At 42.2% G+C, this 18,452-nt stretch overlaps 1 protein-coding gene across 2 annotated transcripts in view; it reads left to right on the top strand.

Annotated features, from left to right (window-relative positions):
• The window catches only part of TGFBR3 (transforming growth factor beta receptor 3), a 209,501-nt gene extending 192,336 nt beyond the window's left edge, over window positions 1–17,165 (top strand). For both annotated transcript variants that reach the window (XM_043575555.1, XM_043575557.1), the window contains 2 exons: window positions 1,755–1,862; window positions 13,689–17,165. In XM_043575555.1, coding sequence (XP_043431490.1) covers window positions 1,755–1,862; window positions 13,689–13,807 — 227 coding nt within the window. In that variant the 3' untranslated portion in view covers window positions 13,808–17,165. The remainder of the gene's footprint in view (window positions 1–1,754; window positions 1,863–13,688) is intronic.
• Window positions 17,166–18,452: the final 1,287 nt, after the last annotated feature.

Here is an 18,452-nt window from a genome sequence, read left to right as displayed (position 1 = left end):
GACCAACTGCTACAACATGATGCATTGGAAATCATCCGGGCCAATTTTGTCACTCGCTCTGGATGAAAACTCTAACCAAAAGATTTAGGTAGATTTGCCTGTGGTTATAATTGGCAGTCAGACAGGACTAGAGCCTGGGCTTCCTGCTGTATACCCAGAAGCTCTTCTAGATGGTGTTGCCTTGTGAAGAGAATCTCTGCTTTTTTTTTTTTTTTTTTTTTTTTCTTCCCTACGACTGTCTGGGTCAGTCTCCATTACTGACCCCATCACATTACACATGAAGGTCTAGTGAGTTCCCTTATGCAAAGCACTATACTGTTCTAGTTAAGGATCTTACTTGAACAATATTGTGGAACATTATCATGAACCCACAAAGAGACACATATGGACGCATTTCTCTCATACTTACCCAGTCTAATTTTCATAAATAACATCTCTATTTTTAGAATTTAGGAGAAGTTTTACTAAAAACTTTCATTCATGCCTCTCTTTTGCATCTGTAAGCATAAAAAGGCAAATCATCTTTTAATACCTGCAGACTAGACTAAATTGTGTTGATGACTTGGTTCATCTTAACCTCTAGAGTTCTTCCCAATTCTTACTCCTTCCTCAGGATCCCAGACCTTTTACAAACTCCTTTTCTTCACTCCCTGCTTTCAGCAGGTGAAGTAGTGCAATCCCCATTTTCCAGAAGTTAACACACCAAAGAACACATGGCCTAGAAGACTAGCCACCAGGTTGGGAATTCCTAATTTCTAGAATCGTTGCCAGCATGACCTACTTTTCCTGAGCCCTTACGACTTAGTTCTGGGGCTACTCAGGGAGTCATATTTGTCTACAATTAGATCTTTTACACTGAAGTGAGATGAAAGGCAAAGTGATTTAATTCACATGGAGATCAGCTGGAGTTGCTTCTGGCTGGAGAGGAACATGGTATTGAAATATTGGGGAGATTGTACACCTGAAATTTATATTAAAAAAAAAAGACATCTTGGAAATTTTATCCTACTGAAAACCCTTCTCTCTTAGAAAGTGATTTTAACTTTTTATAAGTGATTCAAAGAAGGTGGTTCTCAGGAAATGTTCTATTTCTGTAGCCTGGAATTAATTTCAAGTATAAACATCTTTGCCAAGTGGAGGAACAATTGGTTCTATTTATGTGTTTTGCTGACCATAAAACTGACATCCCTCCACACCGAGACGTGTTTCCGTCCCCCTCGTAGAAAGATCACGGTTGGAAAAGTGTTAAAGAGTAGGTTGTTTTAAATGATACAATACATAATTGTTAAGATGGAGGGTTTGAGCTGAGACCACTGAAAAGTTAAAATCTATAGGTCGATCCTTACCTCATGTTTCCTCCTTGGCACTCCCTTTCTTCCGGTCATCTCTCATACTTGTAAATGTTCATGAAAACATGTTTGTAGAGTATTTGAAGTATGTTTTCTTGTATCATTGTTCAAAGTGTTTGCTGTGGGTCACATTTCGATCATGGAAGTTGATTTTCCAAACCATCTTCACACGGAGGCTGCAAACTGAGGAGGATATCTTGGAAATCGGATCATTTTATTTTCCTTTTGGGGGAAAAAAAAAACATGCAAGTTTCAAATACACTGCATTTTCTTGGAATCCTCATTTTACCCTTGTTTTATTAGTCAGGGCTCAGCCTTCCCAACAGTGCTTGTGGCACAGATACAAAATTGTAACATATAATGCAGATTCACTGAAAGTATGCATTGGCTTCCCTTCCTTTGTAGAGATCTTCCATGGTCTGGACACCCTCACCGTGATGGGCATCGCATTTGCAGCATTTGTGATCGGAGCACTCCTGACAGGGGCCTTGTGGTACATCTATTCTCACACAGGTGAGTGTGACTGTCAGATAGTAGTTGCTGTGAATCCTGTATGTCTGCCACACAGGCGACCTTTCAGGGTTTCCTTGCATGAATGGATGGACTGACGAATGAGAGAAAGTTCATCCCCACTGTTTGCACATGAATGTATTTGGCATAAATGGGGTTTTGCAAAAATACAGTGTGCCTGAAGCACCATTAGAAAAGGAATGTTCAAGGGTGCCTGGGTGGCTCAGTCGGTTAAGCATCCAACTTTAGCTCAGGTCACTATCTCTCCCTTTGTGGGTTCAAGCCCCTCGTCGGGCTCTGTGCTGGTGGCTCAGAACCTGGAGCCTGCTTCAGATTCTGTGTCTCAGTGTTTCTCTGCCCCTTCCCTGCTAGTGCACTCGCTCACTCGCTCTTTCTCTCTCTCTATCTCTCTCTCTCTCTCTCTCTCAAAACTAAACATTTAAAAATAAAAGAAAGAAAGTAAAGAAAAGGAATGTTCAAACTATGTTAATTGCAATTGAAATGTTGGTCAAGTTTAGCTACTAATAAAGCTATTTTGTGGTTAGGGTTGAATTAAAGACAATTAATGTAGACAAACCAGAAATACAAACCCTTCCCTCAAAGCTAAACACTTCAGTGCAGACATATGAATGGGCAGGAAGTGAAAAAGGAAGCGAAGATTTTATTATCCTCTCTGCCAAGATGTTGCGCACTGCCCACCAGAATCCCCAGTCTCAGTGGCTTATACCAGAATTTCTTGACCCTTTTAAAACCCATGCCATGCCCTCTTTGATAAGCATAAATTTCTCATGTCTTTCTTCTATAAAATTGTTTAAATTTTTAAAATATATTTTCATGAGGGGCACCTGGGTGGCTCAGTTGGTTGAGTATCTGACTTCAGCTCAGGTCATGATCTCACAGTCCATGAGTTCGAGCCCTGCGTCGGGCTCTGTGCTAATAGCTCGGAGCCTGGAACCTGCTTCAGATTCTGTGTCTCCCTCTCTCTCTGCCCCTCCCCTACTCATGCTCTGTCTCAAAAATAAATTAAAAAAAAAGTTAAAATATATTTTCATGATTTGCAAACAAATAAAAATGGTGAAACAAGGCGCTTTGTTTTCAAGCTGTGCTCCTCCTTCCCCCAAATTCTGATATGCCACACCCCTCCCCTTTCCCCTTCCCCTCAATCCAAAGGTTGAAACATTCTGGCCTGAACAGAGAACCTGTTCTGACCCCAGTACAGAATGCAGGCCTGGCAAGGGGCGAGGCTGGTGCGATGGGGGAGGAACAAATGGACCTTCCTTCTGTTGCTTCTTTCTTAGTTTCCTTGCAGATAGACATAAGAAAGAAAGACATGCATTTTGGGGTATGTCTAGAGAGCTACTTAGGCTTATGTGTCCTTGGATACTTTGAGTTTATACTATGAACCTAGGTAAATTGTGCTTGATTGATCAGCCCGAGGTCAGTGGCAGGTTCAGCCTTTCTATTTAGAATTTCATTGATTTTCCATTGAACGAATGAGCGCCATGATCTTTGGCTTTACTGTGGGCCATTCAACCAGACAAGCTAAAAAGATGACTGCTTTAAAGGGAGACGAAGCACAGAAGGGCATTTTGAGAAGTCACCTCTTAATCCCTAAGCAGAATTTTTACTTCAAATACTGCATCCTCTGGCTGAGATATTTTAGATTATGGCCGAAGGAGATCAGATCCATTTGTGCCTAGCATGGAAAGTCACACAATCCAAAGCAAAAGCTTAGGAGTTGTGATAGTGGAGCTTTGAGTCCTCAAACTATTGTTCCCAATTGGCGATGTTTGAGTGAGGTATATATCATGTGAGAGAGAAAATGAGACTCTTAATCCTAAATGTAATGATTCTGAGGATATACAAACCCCTGGGAATCAATTTAGGCATATTCTTCCTCATGAACAGTTCATATAAGCACCAGAAGGGACGGCTTTTAGCAGAGTAGTATTTTAGAGTAAGTAATTTGTCAGAGGCGTACTGACATGTTCAGATCTCACGCTAGCAGTTCCTTTTAATCTTTCCCAATCTCCTGCCTGGCTGTGAGATTCTAGGGCCGTTGGCAGCTGATGCTGTATTTTGGGAATGAACTTGGAACTACACCAAAAAGACTCTGTCGCCCTGAGGATTTTATATGGGCTGGTTATCCACCTATGCTTAACATGTCCCTGCTGAGAGCAATGACTGGCCTTGGCCATGGAGCTACACCCTCAACCCTGGAAGTTCATCTCAGGCCGGGTAGGGCCAGGCAGCCAGGTCCAGGCAGTATCGGGCTACCACATGGCACTCACTATTGGCACACACCCCACTAAACTCACTCCGATAATCCCAGACTCTTGCGCACAGCCATGGTCGCAAACCTGATAAAAAGCAAAGCTTGGTTTTATGGCATTTATCGGTCTGCTCATTAAATTCCAAGGTTTGTCGTTCCTGCTCCCTTCTCCCACAAGCCAGACACTGAAGGGGAGGAGTTTTTACATTTTGTTAATATAGAAATAGGTTTGGAAGTAGATTAAAGAAAAACAAAGCCAAAAACCTTTCCTATTATGGTTTCCAAAGCAATATAAATTACACTGATTTGGAAGTTAAAAGGTTTATAGACACTGTCATTTGGGCTCTAACCCTGCTAGCATCACATATGATACAGCTTCAGAATGACTTTTTATTAAAAGCTGTAGCCTCTGGTTCATTTTAAAGACTTCTCATACGGAAAACCAACATCATATAAGTGTGAAAAAGGCCCACTTCAGAACCCAGTCGTACTATCCTGTCCAGAACTCCTTCAGTTTCCTACCTGGATCAGCTAGCAGCAAGGTTAGATGAAAAGAGATTCTATTGCAGTAGTCAATGGAGAGAGGTATGTATACACAGACTCAATGCATTCAACATCCACAATAGTCTAAGCTGTGAAACTCAGACCTTGTATGGTATATTTCGGGGTTCAAGCAGCATCTGCCTCTGTGTCAAAAACAGCCCCTAATTCAGACAAATTCTCTTTATGTTCTTCATTTCCATCCGAGCACAGAGCACCAAACCAAGTCATGTGTTTGAATTGTGGATACATACTTCCATACCTGGAACGTGTGTTAGTCTAAAAAAGCTGGGTCCGTCCTCTGTCATATCACAGCTTTGGGCACCATAAGCAATACCTCCTGAGGGCTATATTAACTCTGGAAAACTCCATTCCTAAAATTTACATTATCTACTAAGATACCACAAAAAGGAGTAACAGTCAGAATAGAAATGGTCCTGGAAAGGAACCATAGAATCTTCATGCTTCTGCTAGTCTGGCTAGTGCAGGAGTCCCAAACTTGTAGTTCTTAAAGGTCCCAAAAATCATATGCAGAATTGTATCTGTCATTTTTTTGATGTGAGGGGCAAAAGTATTTACTTGTATTTTTTACTAAAACTTTTTAGCCCTATTACAGTAACATATGCACATAGCTTAAAGACTGAAATAGTTCTACAAGACTTATTAGAAGAACATGAGCCCCCTACTGCCCCACTCCCTTTTCTTGCTCCTCAGAGCACCATTCCTGACTCTTAGCTGATTGTTTTGGACATTAATCTATATATTGAAATAATAGAAGTATAGTATTGCAACTTCTTGACTTAACAGCTTTAGGCTTTTTCTTTCAACAATGGAAAATGATAATTCAGTTCTTTGTCATCACTGTGTCCCAATTATACATTCACGCCCCTGATTGTCCCCCAACCCTACCATCCTCTTAACAGAATTATAGTCAAATTTTGGGTAGATCAGTATTTATTGTTTATATTATAACTACCTAAATGCTAATCACAATTTAGCTATATAGTACATTATTGTTTCTCCTGTATGATTTTTAATTTTCCCTAGAATTGATGATTATCTCTCCCCTCCTTCCCCACATTAGTTTTGTTTTTTAACCCCTTTTTAATGTTATTATTTATTTATTATTTGAGAGAGCAAGACTGCTCACATGAGCAGGAGAGGGGCAGAGACAGAGAGAGACAGAGAGAGAGAGAGAAAATCCCAAGCAGGCTCCACACTCAGCACAGAGCGTGATATGCAGGGCTCCAACCCATGACCCTGGGATCATGACCTGAGCCCAAACCAAGAGTCAGATGTTCAACTGTCTGAGCCACCCAGGCAGCGGGCTTAGTTTTCTGTACGCTTCTCACTAATTCATCTGTTGACCCTCTGCCAGTTGTCTCAGTCTCTTCTGAATGCATTCAGACAACAGTATTCCACTGGTTCATTTTCTTCACTAAATCTTTCTCGGAGCCTTTTTACCTGTTCATGTCTGAACTGGCTGCCCTCTATATTGGACACTGTTGTCTTCTTATATTCCTTCACTACTGTTCTGGGAATTCCCTGCACCTTGGGAGTTTTGTCATTCCATGTCTTCTCCTCCGCTGTTGAAAGGGTACATAAGAAGTAAATGTTTGTCACACCTTGCATATCTGAAAATATCCTCAGTTTATACAAACACTTGGTGGACAGCTTGGCAAGGTACAAAATTTTAGGTCATAAATAATTTTTCTTTAGAATCTTAGAAGCACTCCTCATTGACCTTTGGCTCTGAAGATTGCTTTTGGGAAACTCAGAGCCATTCAAATTGCTGGCTTGTTTTGTTTGTTTTGTTTTCTGGGAGAAATTTTACAATGACAGTCCTTGACTTAGGTGGATTTCATACATTATGGAGCTCTTTAAGTCTAGAAATTCATGTCTTCCAGCACTGAGATTTTTGGAATCATTTGTTTTTACTCCTATTTTCTCTGTTCTCTCATTCTAGAAATCATCATAAAGATGAACCTCTTGAATGATTCCCCAATTTTCCTTTCTTTTCTGTTTTCTACTTTTTTCCTTAATTTTCAAAGAGATTTCGTCATCTTTATCTTTTCGTTTCCTACTGAATTTTTAACTACTGCATTCAAATGTTTCAATTCCAAGCCATTTTTCCTATGAATTAAAAATATATATCTTATTCCTACGGGTGTAATATCTTATCCCTCTGAAAATATTAATATAGGATTATTTAAGAATGAGTAAGTTTTGAGGATATAGATGGGATATACTGATTGTGAACTTCCCTTAGGGTGATCTGGCTGCCTTTTATTTTTTTTTTTTTAATTTTTTTTTTCAACGTTTATTTATTTTTGGGACAGAGAGAGACAGAGCATGAACGGGGGAGGGGCAGAGAGAGAGGGAGACACAGAATCGGAAACAGGCTCCAGGCTCTGAGCCATCAGCCCAGAGCCTGACGCGGGGCTCGAACTCACGGACCGCGAGATCGTGACCTGGCTGAAGTCGGACGCTTAACCGACTGCGCCACCCAGGCGCCCCTGGCTGCCTTTTATTGAGTAACTCCTAATAATTCATCTTTGGATCTTTCCTCTTGAGGTTTCCTCACCAGGTTTTCTATAAAATAGGTTTTCTTATTTTCTTCCTGGAGAGTGCAGGTCTGGCTGTCAGCGTTCTAGGCACCACAACATCCAACCTACAGGACATTCATTTAATCCTCCTCTTTGAGTTGGGTTCTCTGCTCTCAGCTGTCCTGGTGTTGTTCACTCCTGGAAACCTCAGTTTCATATTCTGGAGACTGAACTTCCTGTCTCCTTCCCAGATGAGGATGGGCAGGGTCCCACTCCACAGGGTAAAGAAGGGGATTTAGAAAAATCTCACTGCTGCTTATACGGCAGCAGTCAGTCAACCCTAGTGCTTGCAGCCTCAAGTTTGCCCTGTCTTTGCGAGTAACTGATGCCACCATTTCCTGAATTTTTGAGGGTTCTGTACTATAACTTGGTTGTTGCTCATCTGTTCTTACTGTTGGCTTAGGTTCTGGCTCTCTTAAATCTGCTACATCACTTACTACTCACCCATTTCTTCACCAGCCTTCAATATTTTATTGATGTCGCCACTCCTGCTTTTCTTTTTTTCTTTCTTGAAGGTTGATGCCTTTTAAAAATCTGTAAAGTGTCAGGGCACCTGGGTGGCTCAGTCAATTAAGTGACCAACTCTTGATCTCAGCTCAGGTCATGATGTCACGGTCTCATAGGTTCGAGCCTCACATCAGGCTCTGCACGCTGACTGTGCATGGAACCTGTTTGGGATTCTCTCTCTCCCTCTCTTTCTGCCTCTCTCTCTCTCTCTCTCTCTCTCTCTCTCTCTCTCTCTCTCAAAATAAATGAAGAAACTTTAAAAATAAAATCTGTACAGTGTCATTTTGGTGAGATTTTTCTCTTGGCCTCCTTGTAGGTTGTCATTGTGCACCAATGTCTCAGTCTCTTGATATCCTAATTGGAATTATTTCACTATCTCACCCCTGTAAGAAGAGTGAACTAGATTGTGTTTAGTTTAGAGAAGTATTCAGTCACTGTGTATCGTTTCCAAAATTGAGCCTCCCCATTCTCCAAGCTAAAAGACCTTCCTTTTGCAGACAAAACTGTGCAGGAGGGTGGGTGAGAGGTTGTCATCATTTATCTTTACTTTATGTAACTTGCCTTTGTGGCCACTGAACAGAATGTACTCACAGTGTGATGATAATAAGAGGAAGAAGAGAGGAAGACGGAAGAGGGCAGGGGTCCGGGGCGAGGCTGCCCTCCATGTGTGTCTCTGTACAGCCCTGGGACTTGAAGATCTAGTTTGTTCAACTGCTAGTCTTGTTACCTTACTATGAACCATGTTTCCCTTTAGTAAACATAGACGTGACCCCTTCTGCCCAGGGTCATTGGCGGTGAGAGCACTTAAGCAAGAATGCATGTGAAAAGTCTTATGAACTCCCAAGTCCTACAAAAATGTAAGATAATGAACGTTTCTCAGATATGTAGGCAGAACAAAAATCTAAGAGTGGAAGGAATGCTGCATTCCACAGAGCAATATAAAATGCTGAGGTCTCAAAGTAGGCATGCCTGTCCCAATCCCTCAGGTTTCTGTTCAGCAGTCCTCAGTTGAACATACCATGTGTTCTTAAAGTAAAAGCCAAGCACCTACTTAGGTTTACCTGAGTCAAGTAAGAGCTTTTAATTAGGAGCATCTCTAGGGGCTTCAAATGTTTCCAGAAGTCTGAAGTTTCTTCAGGCTCCCAAGTTTAGTCCAGGTGCAGAGAGAAGCAGCAGGAAGACAGGTGTGACTAAGGTAGGGGGCAAGAGGCTGAGTCCCAGGGATCAGGAAGATGCAGCTGGAACAGATGGGAGCCCTGGTACGACTGTAAAGAAGGCAGGAATCCACTCTCGGCACCCATGTGCTCAGGTTAAGTTAAAGTAAAATAAGCCACAGAAAACCAAAATGTGGGGGCAGATAGGTTGGCTGTACTGCAGGAATATAGGAAGAAAATGATAGGCAGGACATTTTGAAGGGTTTTAATTCCTGCCTTGGAACCTCTCCCCCCTTCCTCATAAATTATAACAACATCAGACGTACCCCTCCTGATGAGTTTCGCCTGCAGAAGGAAAATCTTTTAGCTCGGAGAGTGGAGACGGACCATTTTTGGAAATGATAAATAATGAATGAACATTTCTATAAACTAAAGGTAGTCTATCTAGTTCACTATCCTTATGGGAGCAAGCTTGTAAAATCATTACAATTAGGATATCAGGAGGTTGAGACATTGACTGTTCCATAATTACAACCAACACATAGGCCTTGCAGACAGTATCTTTTTCTTTCCAGCATCAAGTAATATTAAAGCTAAGCCATCCCCAGGCATATGGTTTTCAATCCAATGCTTAAGTGTCTTCCAAGAAAGAGATTCCATAAATTCCCCTTATAACTAACCAATCCCCATAATCAGCAAGTTCTTTTCTCTGTGACCTAAATCCTTAGTGCTACCATTTAAACTCATTTCCTCATGTTCTGCCCTCAAGAGAGATAAAGCACAGCTGTCTGCTCTTCTTTATAATAATCCTCTTTGGGTGATATTTGCAAACATTCTCCTTTGGGCTAAATAATTGAGATTCCTCTCACCTTTCTTTAAAATTCTTCTGTTGTTGTTGTTTCCCCGTGGAGCCTCTCCAAGTTATTCACATCTTTCTGAGATGAAGTTTCTTCCCCAGAACCTGCCATGCTGCAAGATGCAGAGATAAGAATCCAGTTGTAAAGTAGACTGCCAAAGAGGTGGCAGGAAATCAGATCTGGACAACTCCATGCCAAGCTAAAGAAATAAAACAGATTATCCCTTAAGAAATATATTTTTCTGTTTCTGAAAGCATCTCTAGCAACATCTTGGCTCAGCCACAGGCGAATATGTGAACTGGGTGGAATTATTTCTAATACACCCTCTTCCAAAGGCCTCCTCCTCTACTGTCCTTCCTCCCCACATCTCTCTTCCTTAGTGGGGTTTGAAATTTTAGGAGCAAAGCGTGAAGACTGAACACATTTCTCCTGATAGCCAACTATGATGTTCATGAGTAAGGACCCTTCCTTCAGTTCCTTACATTTGCTAAGTGGGCCTATTCTGCTTAGCTCTGGGGTCCTCCCTGCCCTTCTTCTCCGGAAGTACGGTGGTTGTATTAGTCACCCAAGGGATATGTTACGAGTTAGTGCTCCAAGAAATCAGAGGTCACTGTGATAGAGAGCAGAAAGCCAAAGGGCCCATCTCAGAAAACCCAGGGGAACTCCGTTGGCTTTTAAGCAGAAGCATCTGCACATCAAACTTTTGTTTCTCAGGGTGACTGTTTCTGTCACACCACTTCTATCTGACAACAGAAAATCCTTGTCGTAATTTGTCAGAAGGTGAAAGCTTTTGGGGCGCCTGGGTGGCTCAGTCAGTTAAGTCTCCGACTTTGGCCCAGGTCGTGATCTCGCAACTTGTGACTTTGAGCCCCGCGTTGGGCTCCGTGCTGACAGCTCAGAGCCTGGAGCCTGTTTCAGATTCTGTGTCTCCCTCTCTTTCTGCCCCTCCCCCACTCATGCTTGCTCGCTCACTCGCTCTCTCAAAAATAAACATTTAAAAAAAATTTTTTAAAGAAGGTAAAAGCTTTTAACAATGTGTGAGAAATCTCATCCATGTGAAAATAGCCACCACAGTAGGAGAAGGTATTTTTAATATTTCTAAAAACAGTATTTTCAGTATTTCTGAGCAGATTCTCAGACAAAGATTCTCCTTGGCTTGGCACATTATTGGCTCAAAGTCAGTAGATTGGCTTTTTTTTTTCCTCATTTTTTTTTCCTGAAGTATAGCCGACACACAATGTCACATTAGGTCAGGTGTCCAGCATAGTGATTCCACAAGTTTGTATGTTTTGCAACGTTCACACAGGTGTAGCTACTTCGAGGTCAGTAGATTATTAGGTTAAGTTGACTTGTCCACCGTGGTGAAATACATCCTGCAATCTTGAGAGGAGAGGGGGCTTCTTTGTTTTGCTTTGCTTGAGTTTTCATTTTAGACAGTGTTTTGCGTTAGCACAAGAGTTTCCAAAACTGGAAGCTGAAAGACCTTTTTAATGGGCACTGATTAAAATCAACTGGCATGCCAACAAATTACATTCGGCAAACAGACATCAGAAAGCAAGTACTCATACTTCCTGGGCAGGGAGTAGTATTGGCACTTTTCCTGACTCTGAATAATCAAGCCCGTGTCCAATTCTGGATGAGACAGACTTGCTCACTGTCAATAAATGAGGCAAGGCCACCATGCTTTAGCTGCTATCAGGCTGAACAAATGAAGTCCAGGTGAGCCAAAAAGGGAAGGTGGAGTGTTGATTCCTGCTGCTTTTCTTTTTAAATGGAGAAAAGTGTTGCAAAAATGCGCTTCATGCGAGGCCCCATCAGTCCTTCTAATAGCATAATAATGCAGCTGGGTGTGGATCAACATGTGGGCTTAAGGGAGCTGAATTTTTAAAGTATATCACAAGTTGTTTGGGTCCCTGGAGGCTTTGGGGTTTTTTGTTTGTTTGCCTTGGTGTTTTTGTTTTGTTTTGTTTTTTTGACATCAGAATAGCTAAGAGATTTGATTTCCTTCTAGAAATAAGCTCCCACTCTGGGGAAAGTGAATTTCTGGCAGAAAGTCACTGTCATGGAGGCAAACTTCTCCAGATCTTTAATTACATACATACATGAAGGGTAGAGGGTAATGCTGGGGAACGTCCAAAATATAGATTGCCTAAAAAAACCAAGAAGAGTGGAAATACAGTTTCTCTGCCTCTGAGGAATATTGGCCCCCTATCCTCTCTCTATCCCACCAGTCCCGGAAGAAAAGATAATCAGAGGAAAGACAGCACGGGCCAAACAATGCAGCAAGCATACAAATGCCCTGAGGTTGATGCAAAAATGTGTGCTGTAGTTGTGTGGTTTGTGAAATGGGTGACAGGGGAAGCTGTAACCAGATGCGAAGGCATGAACGGGTTCTACATTTTGCAGAGCTGCTCTTTTGGCAGAGTCCTTTGAGGGGCCCCAGAAAGGGAATGGAAGTAACAGGCTGAGATCCCGCCCTTGAGGAGTCGAGGAGCCTTTGCTCTGTGTGTTTTGTTTTAATGAAGTGGGCGGAGGGTTGCTTATCTCTCTGGCTGATAGCTGTGTATTTCAGCAGGACCGGGAAAGAGGAGGCTCATTCATAAACAGAGCTGGCCCTCTGGGGCTGCCAACATTAGAAGAGGGCGACTGCTGACCAGAAGATTATTAAGTTTATGCCCTGACTTTTCAGAGAAAATGCAGTGTTTTTCATTGGAGAGCATTGATCCCTTTTCCCTACACAGAGCCATTTTTTGAGGGCTGCCCTGAGACCAGTTTCGCTGAAGAAAAGACTTCACTCTAGGGCCGTTTGCAAAGTGCTAAATGCAAACCATGTGTGTGGGTGACCCAGGGTTTCCTCCTCCTCCAAAGCACTGCACATTTGGCACAAGGAATGGGTTTAGCTAAAATTCAGTGGGATGTGTAATGAAAAGTGGGATGCTTAATGTGTTAGGAGATATTCTCACTGCACCCCCAGTGAACTGCAGGATGGAGGAGGTTGTTCCCAGGCAACCATAGTTCCCCGTGTGCCAGCAGCTAAACTCCTTTCCCAAAAGGTTTTTCTGAGAGCAGGCTTGTCCTGCCTCCATTTCTCAGCTGGGTTGTGTTCATGGGCCACACAGCACTTGGCTGTGCTGTAGCTCGGGCAAAATCTAGGCTCACCACCCCCATTTTGAGCAACTATATTCAGAAAAAGGCCCCCGTACTGCAGACCTCTCTCAGTACAGTTTAAAGGTCTCACCCTCTTGGGGTGCCCGGGTTGGCTCAGTCAGTTACGTGACTTGGTCTCAGGTCATGGTGTCATGGTTTGGGGGTTTGAGCCCCCTGTCAGGCTCTGTGCTGACAGCTCAGAGCCCGGAGCCTGCTTCCGATTCTGTGTCTCCCTCTCTCTCTCTGCCCTTCCCCTGCTCGTGCTCTCTCTGTGTCTCTCAAAAATAAATTAATGTTAAAACAGTTTTTTTTAAATAAATAAATAAATAAATAAATAAATAAATAAATAAATAAATAAATGTCTCATCCTCCAAACCTGACTGTATCTTTATGAGAAGAGATAGGCTGTGTGTCCCGAATACAGGGGCTGGTCAGTTGGTACCAATGGTGGCGGTTTCTTCAAAGGTCCTGGGCACTGAAATCCCGGGGATTTATTGTCATCTGTCGGAGTCTTAGCCACTAACACTGCCTATCATAGGTCAGCTTGTAAACAGTTCTCTTTTCACCAGGCAAAACAAAACACCAACAAACAGGACCACTTTCTGTGTAAGGCCTGGTCTACCTGCTTCTGCCCCCGGAGGAGAGAAACATCAGATAGAACAGCAAAGGGGGAAATAACTGACCTTGTCACGGATGCGCACACGTAACACGCGTGTTTCTTCGTCCCTTTTCTTCATTAACCGCAGGGCAGACGGCAGGAAGGCAGCAAGTGCCCACCTCCCCGCCGGCCTCGGAGAACAGCAGCGCGGCGCACAGCATCGGCAGCACGCAGAGCACGCCCTGCTCCAGCAGCAGCGCAGCCTAGCTCCCCGCCTCCGCCCGGAGGGGACCGGCGGCCGCCCGCCCCGCGTGTCCGCGCCGGAAGGCCGCAGCGCGGTGCCATTGCGAAGAGAGAGTGAATTCCAACACGCAGGCCACCTGTTGTATTCCTCCCCCGCCCAGGGTTAATACACGTGTGCCCCCTGGGCTTCTGTAACACACTAGAACTCCTGTGAGAAAGCCAAGGTGGTGGCCTTCTCCACCAGCCCCGCCCGGGCTTGGGGGTTTTCAATGTGAAACACGTGCCAGTTTTCAAAATGCTGCTTTGTCCAGGTAAGACTGTCCATAATTTGGGGCCCCGAGATTTACCCTGACTCAAGGAATTGGTGAGAGGATGATAACCAGACAGTAGGACCAGTGAGGAGATACGGCCAAAGAGCCTTGTATAACTGAACCAAGATGTATAACACAAGAAGTACTTCAAGATTTTCTCAGTGTGTTCCTCCGTGTCTAATTTGCACCTTCTGGACGCACACTTCTCACTTTGCTGTCACACCCTCTGGGGGCTAATGTCCGCTTGAAGGGTGCCGCCCTCAGGGAGTGCACCCTGACACACAAATCGCAGCAACATTCCTTTCTCCGGCCCTGGGCCAAAACCAGTGCTGATAACCTTACCTGCTCCCCCCTGTCCCACACTCGCACACTGACTGCAAAAATGTCTTAATGCAAAGTTTGTATTGCTTCATAAGCATATAGAAATAGAAAATGGCCAAAATCTGGGACTGCATATTTGTCCCCATTTATGACATTGCGTTCTGAGAAAAATTATAAATTGGGGCAAATTTAGCTTTAAAGTTGGAGAGGAATTTGCACAGTAATGTAAATGCAAGTACAGGTATAGACCATGTCACCTGGCACATCTGTTTTCTCCGTTGAAAAAGAGAAAATTCATTCCCCTTTTTAAAAGACCCTGTGTCTTCAGAGTTGCAACTTAAGTGTATTTGGGAGAATTAGTGTTTCCACTCAAAACGTGTCAACCTTGTTAATAGACCCTTTTGTGAAAAACGAAGCTCTTGTTCGTGCAAATGCACGGCAGATCCTGTTGGTTTCTGGTTGGTTATCTGAACAGTGTCACCGATTCTGCCAAGAAAGTGCTGAGATCTGGAAAAGGGCACTCGTGTGGACTGCTTTAGTTCTCTTGCCTTAAATATATTCCAACCTCAAAAAAGGATTTGAGATGGATTTCATTAAAATGGAATAATATGATGCCACTTTGCAGCTAAAATAAGCTCAACTGATAGTCTGTGTTAAAAAAGAAGGCCGAGGAAAGTTGCCATGCCAATTCATTTACTACTGAGAATAGCTTCGTTGCAAAGAAATATTCATCTTCTTCCAGAATTCTCCCCCAAATGACTCCAAATCCTACAGAAAGAACAGGCTAGCTTCTACTCCAAAATATTCATAAGTGAATCTCACTGCCCTTAAAATAAGGAAGTTGTGCTTGGTTCTCTGAATGGAACCCTAAGTAGAAAATGTTGATGATACCCAAGACCTGAGGGCAGTGTCTGTCAGCCCACAAGTAGGTGGAGATACTGACAGTCATTGATATGATACTGATCTGTCATGTTAGTCACTGATATGATAGACATACCATCCAATCATAGAATAATACTCTGATTTGATAAGTATAGCTATTCAATCTGCATAATATTAACCAGAACAGATTACTTGAGGGCTAAGATTTCCAGGCTACCTGCATTGATTTATTGAAAATTTTGCAGATTTCCACATACAAATGAAGATACGAGATTAGAGAATTGATTTCCTTCAGTTAACTTTTTAACATAAGGGTATCAGAGTGGAGGACCTAGATTATGCTACCTGTGTTTGAAAATAATGCGCTTTGCCTAACCTTCAGCAGAATGTATTGTTTTAGCATATTCTATGTATAAAAAAGTTTAAAGATGTCTTCAAAGAAGACTAGAGTCTTTAAGTCACATATAGCTATATTTTACTACAAAAATGTGTGTATAAAGATATATTTAAGTGTTTTAGATAAATTTAAATTACTCCATATGAAATGTTTAATTTCAGTTACTGTGAATTCTTTTGATCAGTTCTTTGCTGTTTAAAAAACCCTTTCCATCCTCTTAAAAACAAAATCATCTATTAAGAGGTATTAAACAGATCCAATTCTTTAGATGGGCAGGGTTAAATCCTTTTGTGATGATTATATTTAAATGTATATTTTTGAGAGAGATGCTACATTGCCAATGATTTTATAAATAATTTAAAATTAATTTACAAATTTATGGATGCAAACCAAAAGATTTTAAAAGAAAGAGAAGGGAAAAAAAATCACCTTTTAATTGTTCGGGTCTTACTGTCAGAAGTATTATTCAGATCAAGAAATCTGTGTTGATAATAAACCCGATCCCATGTTCACTGGAGAGTGAATGTCATTAACTAACTATCTCAGAAATGTTTCTAAAAAATGGTTTTTTAAAAAAGTGTTCTCTCCCCAGTTTTGTATTACAGCATTTCTAATCACTTCATACTTCACAGTTTCAATACAAAGTACAAGCTCTAGTTTATAACAAGTTCTGCAAGTTTCCTTAAAACTGTTGTTATATTCCAGTTAAATGCTTCTGTCTACAAAGTCTTTCGTTACTTCTGCCGGCTACACTCTAATTCACAGAGATCATTTTTGTTGTGTTTGACCAAGCCAAAGCTATTGTTGAAATGCTCCAAACTCCCCAGGCAGAGTGTCTGTGGGATACCTTATAGCTTTCACCATGTGGTGTTCACCAGCAGTTCCTCTGTTTTTAAAGTCAGAGGTGTCTTCTGTCTAAGCTGCTTCTAGAGCATTGTCTACACAAACAAACAAAAATGATCTTTTCCTTGTCTGTGATAAGACTGTAAACCCATGTTCTGTGTGTGTTCTGTAGGGGGCGTGGTTGTGAGTGTGTGTATGGGGGGGTGCGCACATGCGTGCTGGTCATTTCGTACAGTAACTACCTCATGGTGTGAGTGATGGTTGTGGTAACAGAGCACATTTGGTTGGGCGAATTGTGTGTGTGTGACCTTTTTCCTGTTTGTGTTATCTGGGGGTTGTTCATGAAACTGACAGATGTTTTTCTAAAAAGGACTATTATCAGTTTCCAAAAACAATGCTTGTTTCTTCTGGGTTTTCCTGAGTGAGCCTGATTTTGTTGCTGTGTTTCATCTATCAGGGTAAAAAGAGTACCCTTAAAATCCCTGTGGCCAGTTTGAACACCCCTGTTGTATTCTTTTCTCTGTTCAATGTGTTGGCAATTTTATGAATATGCTTAGATGTATAGTTTTGATAACCACAGTTTTAAGTCCTTTATCTGTGCATAATAAAAAAGATACATATCAATTTATTAATGTGTGTCTCTTTTTATCATCATTAAATTCTACCCTCAGGATGACATAACTTTTTCCTTGTGACTTTGTCCTAAATGTATCATCTGCTCCAACTGTGTTGGTGAGGAGTCGGGAGGGAAAAGGCTAAGAGAAAACCCTAGCGCAGTAGAACAGAGGGAAAGAATGGACAGACCTGAGAAAGTAGACAGCAGGAGCTGTCTCTGTTCTTGGAAAAACATGGTGGGAGACCCAGAAGTGAATGTCGGCCCCTGAATCCATTCCTAGCCTTTCTGTCCATCTCCTAGAGCCAAGGAATGGGAAAAAATATGTATTTGGATCTCCAAATACCTCAGTGTTGCTTCCAGAATTCTCTATGGATATGGCACTACCACCACCACCTTTTAGCTGCCCAAGCCAGAAATATGGAAGTCTAACTTGACTCCTCTCTGGCTTCCCACGAATTAGTAAGTCCAGGTTTATTCAACCTCTAGAGTATCTCTTTCTCCAAATCACCTGTTTATTTCTACTCCTGCTGCTGAAACCCAGAATCCAAGGCCCATTATCTCTTAAACTGAATTACTGCAGGGACACCTGGGTGGCTCAGTTGGTTAAGCGTCCAATTTCAACTCAGGTCATGATCTCACAGTTTGTGGGTTCGAGCCCTACATCAGGCTCTGTGCTGACAGCTCAGAACCTGGAGCCTGCTTCAGATTCTGTGTCTCTCTTTCTGTTTCCCTTTGCCCCTCTTCCCCTTGCATTCTCTCTCAAAAATAAACTTAAATTTTTTTTTTTTTTAAAACTGAATTACTGCAACAGCCTAACTGGTATGCAGACTTCAGATTTGCTACCCCCTAATTCTTTCTCCACTATGCAACCAAAAGAAATGAAAAAAGGCTCACATCATGTCACTTTCCAGTTAAAGCCTTTAAGTAGTTCCCCCACTTGCTTTCAGAATAAAGTTCAACCTCCTAAGTATGGCTTAAGGAGAATAATCTGCCTACCTTCCCAGCAACTTCCTTCACCTGTTGGAAGCTCAATTTCTATGTGGCATACCCCCCACTAGACATTTGTATCATGAAAACAACAGCTTGGTTTTTTCCTATTAAGGATTAAATTATGATATCGAATATATGTTTACAAACTGCTGTCACATGTCCCTACCTTCTCCTCCCCTTTTGAGAATTAGTGAAATTAGGTGGTTGGAAACAGACCCAAATGGTATTGAGGCCAGTATCCCCCTCACCCCAACACTTCACACAGGTAGGTGTCCACAGAGCAGGAGCAGGTGAGGGGCTTAAGTAGCA

This window comes from Prionailurus bengalensis, chromosome C1 (genome assembly GCF_016509475.1).
Source record: "Prionailurus bengalensis isolate Pbe53 chromosome C1, Fcat_Pben_1.1_paternal_pri, whole genome shotgun sequence".
NCBI classification, from domain to species: domain Eukaryota; kingdom Metazoa; phylum Chordata; class Mammalia; order Carnivora; family Felidae; genus Prionailurus; species Prionailurus bengalensis.
The sequence above is the reverse complement of the archived record's forward strand: the minus strand, read 5'-3'. Positions and strand labels throughout refer to the sequence as shown.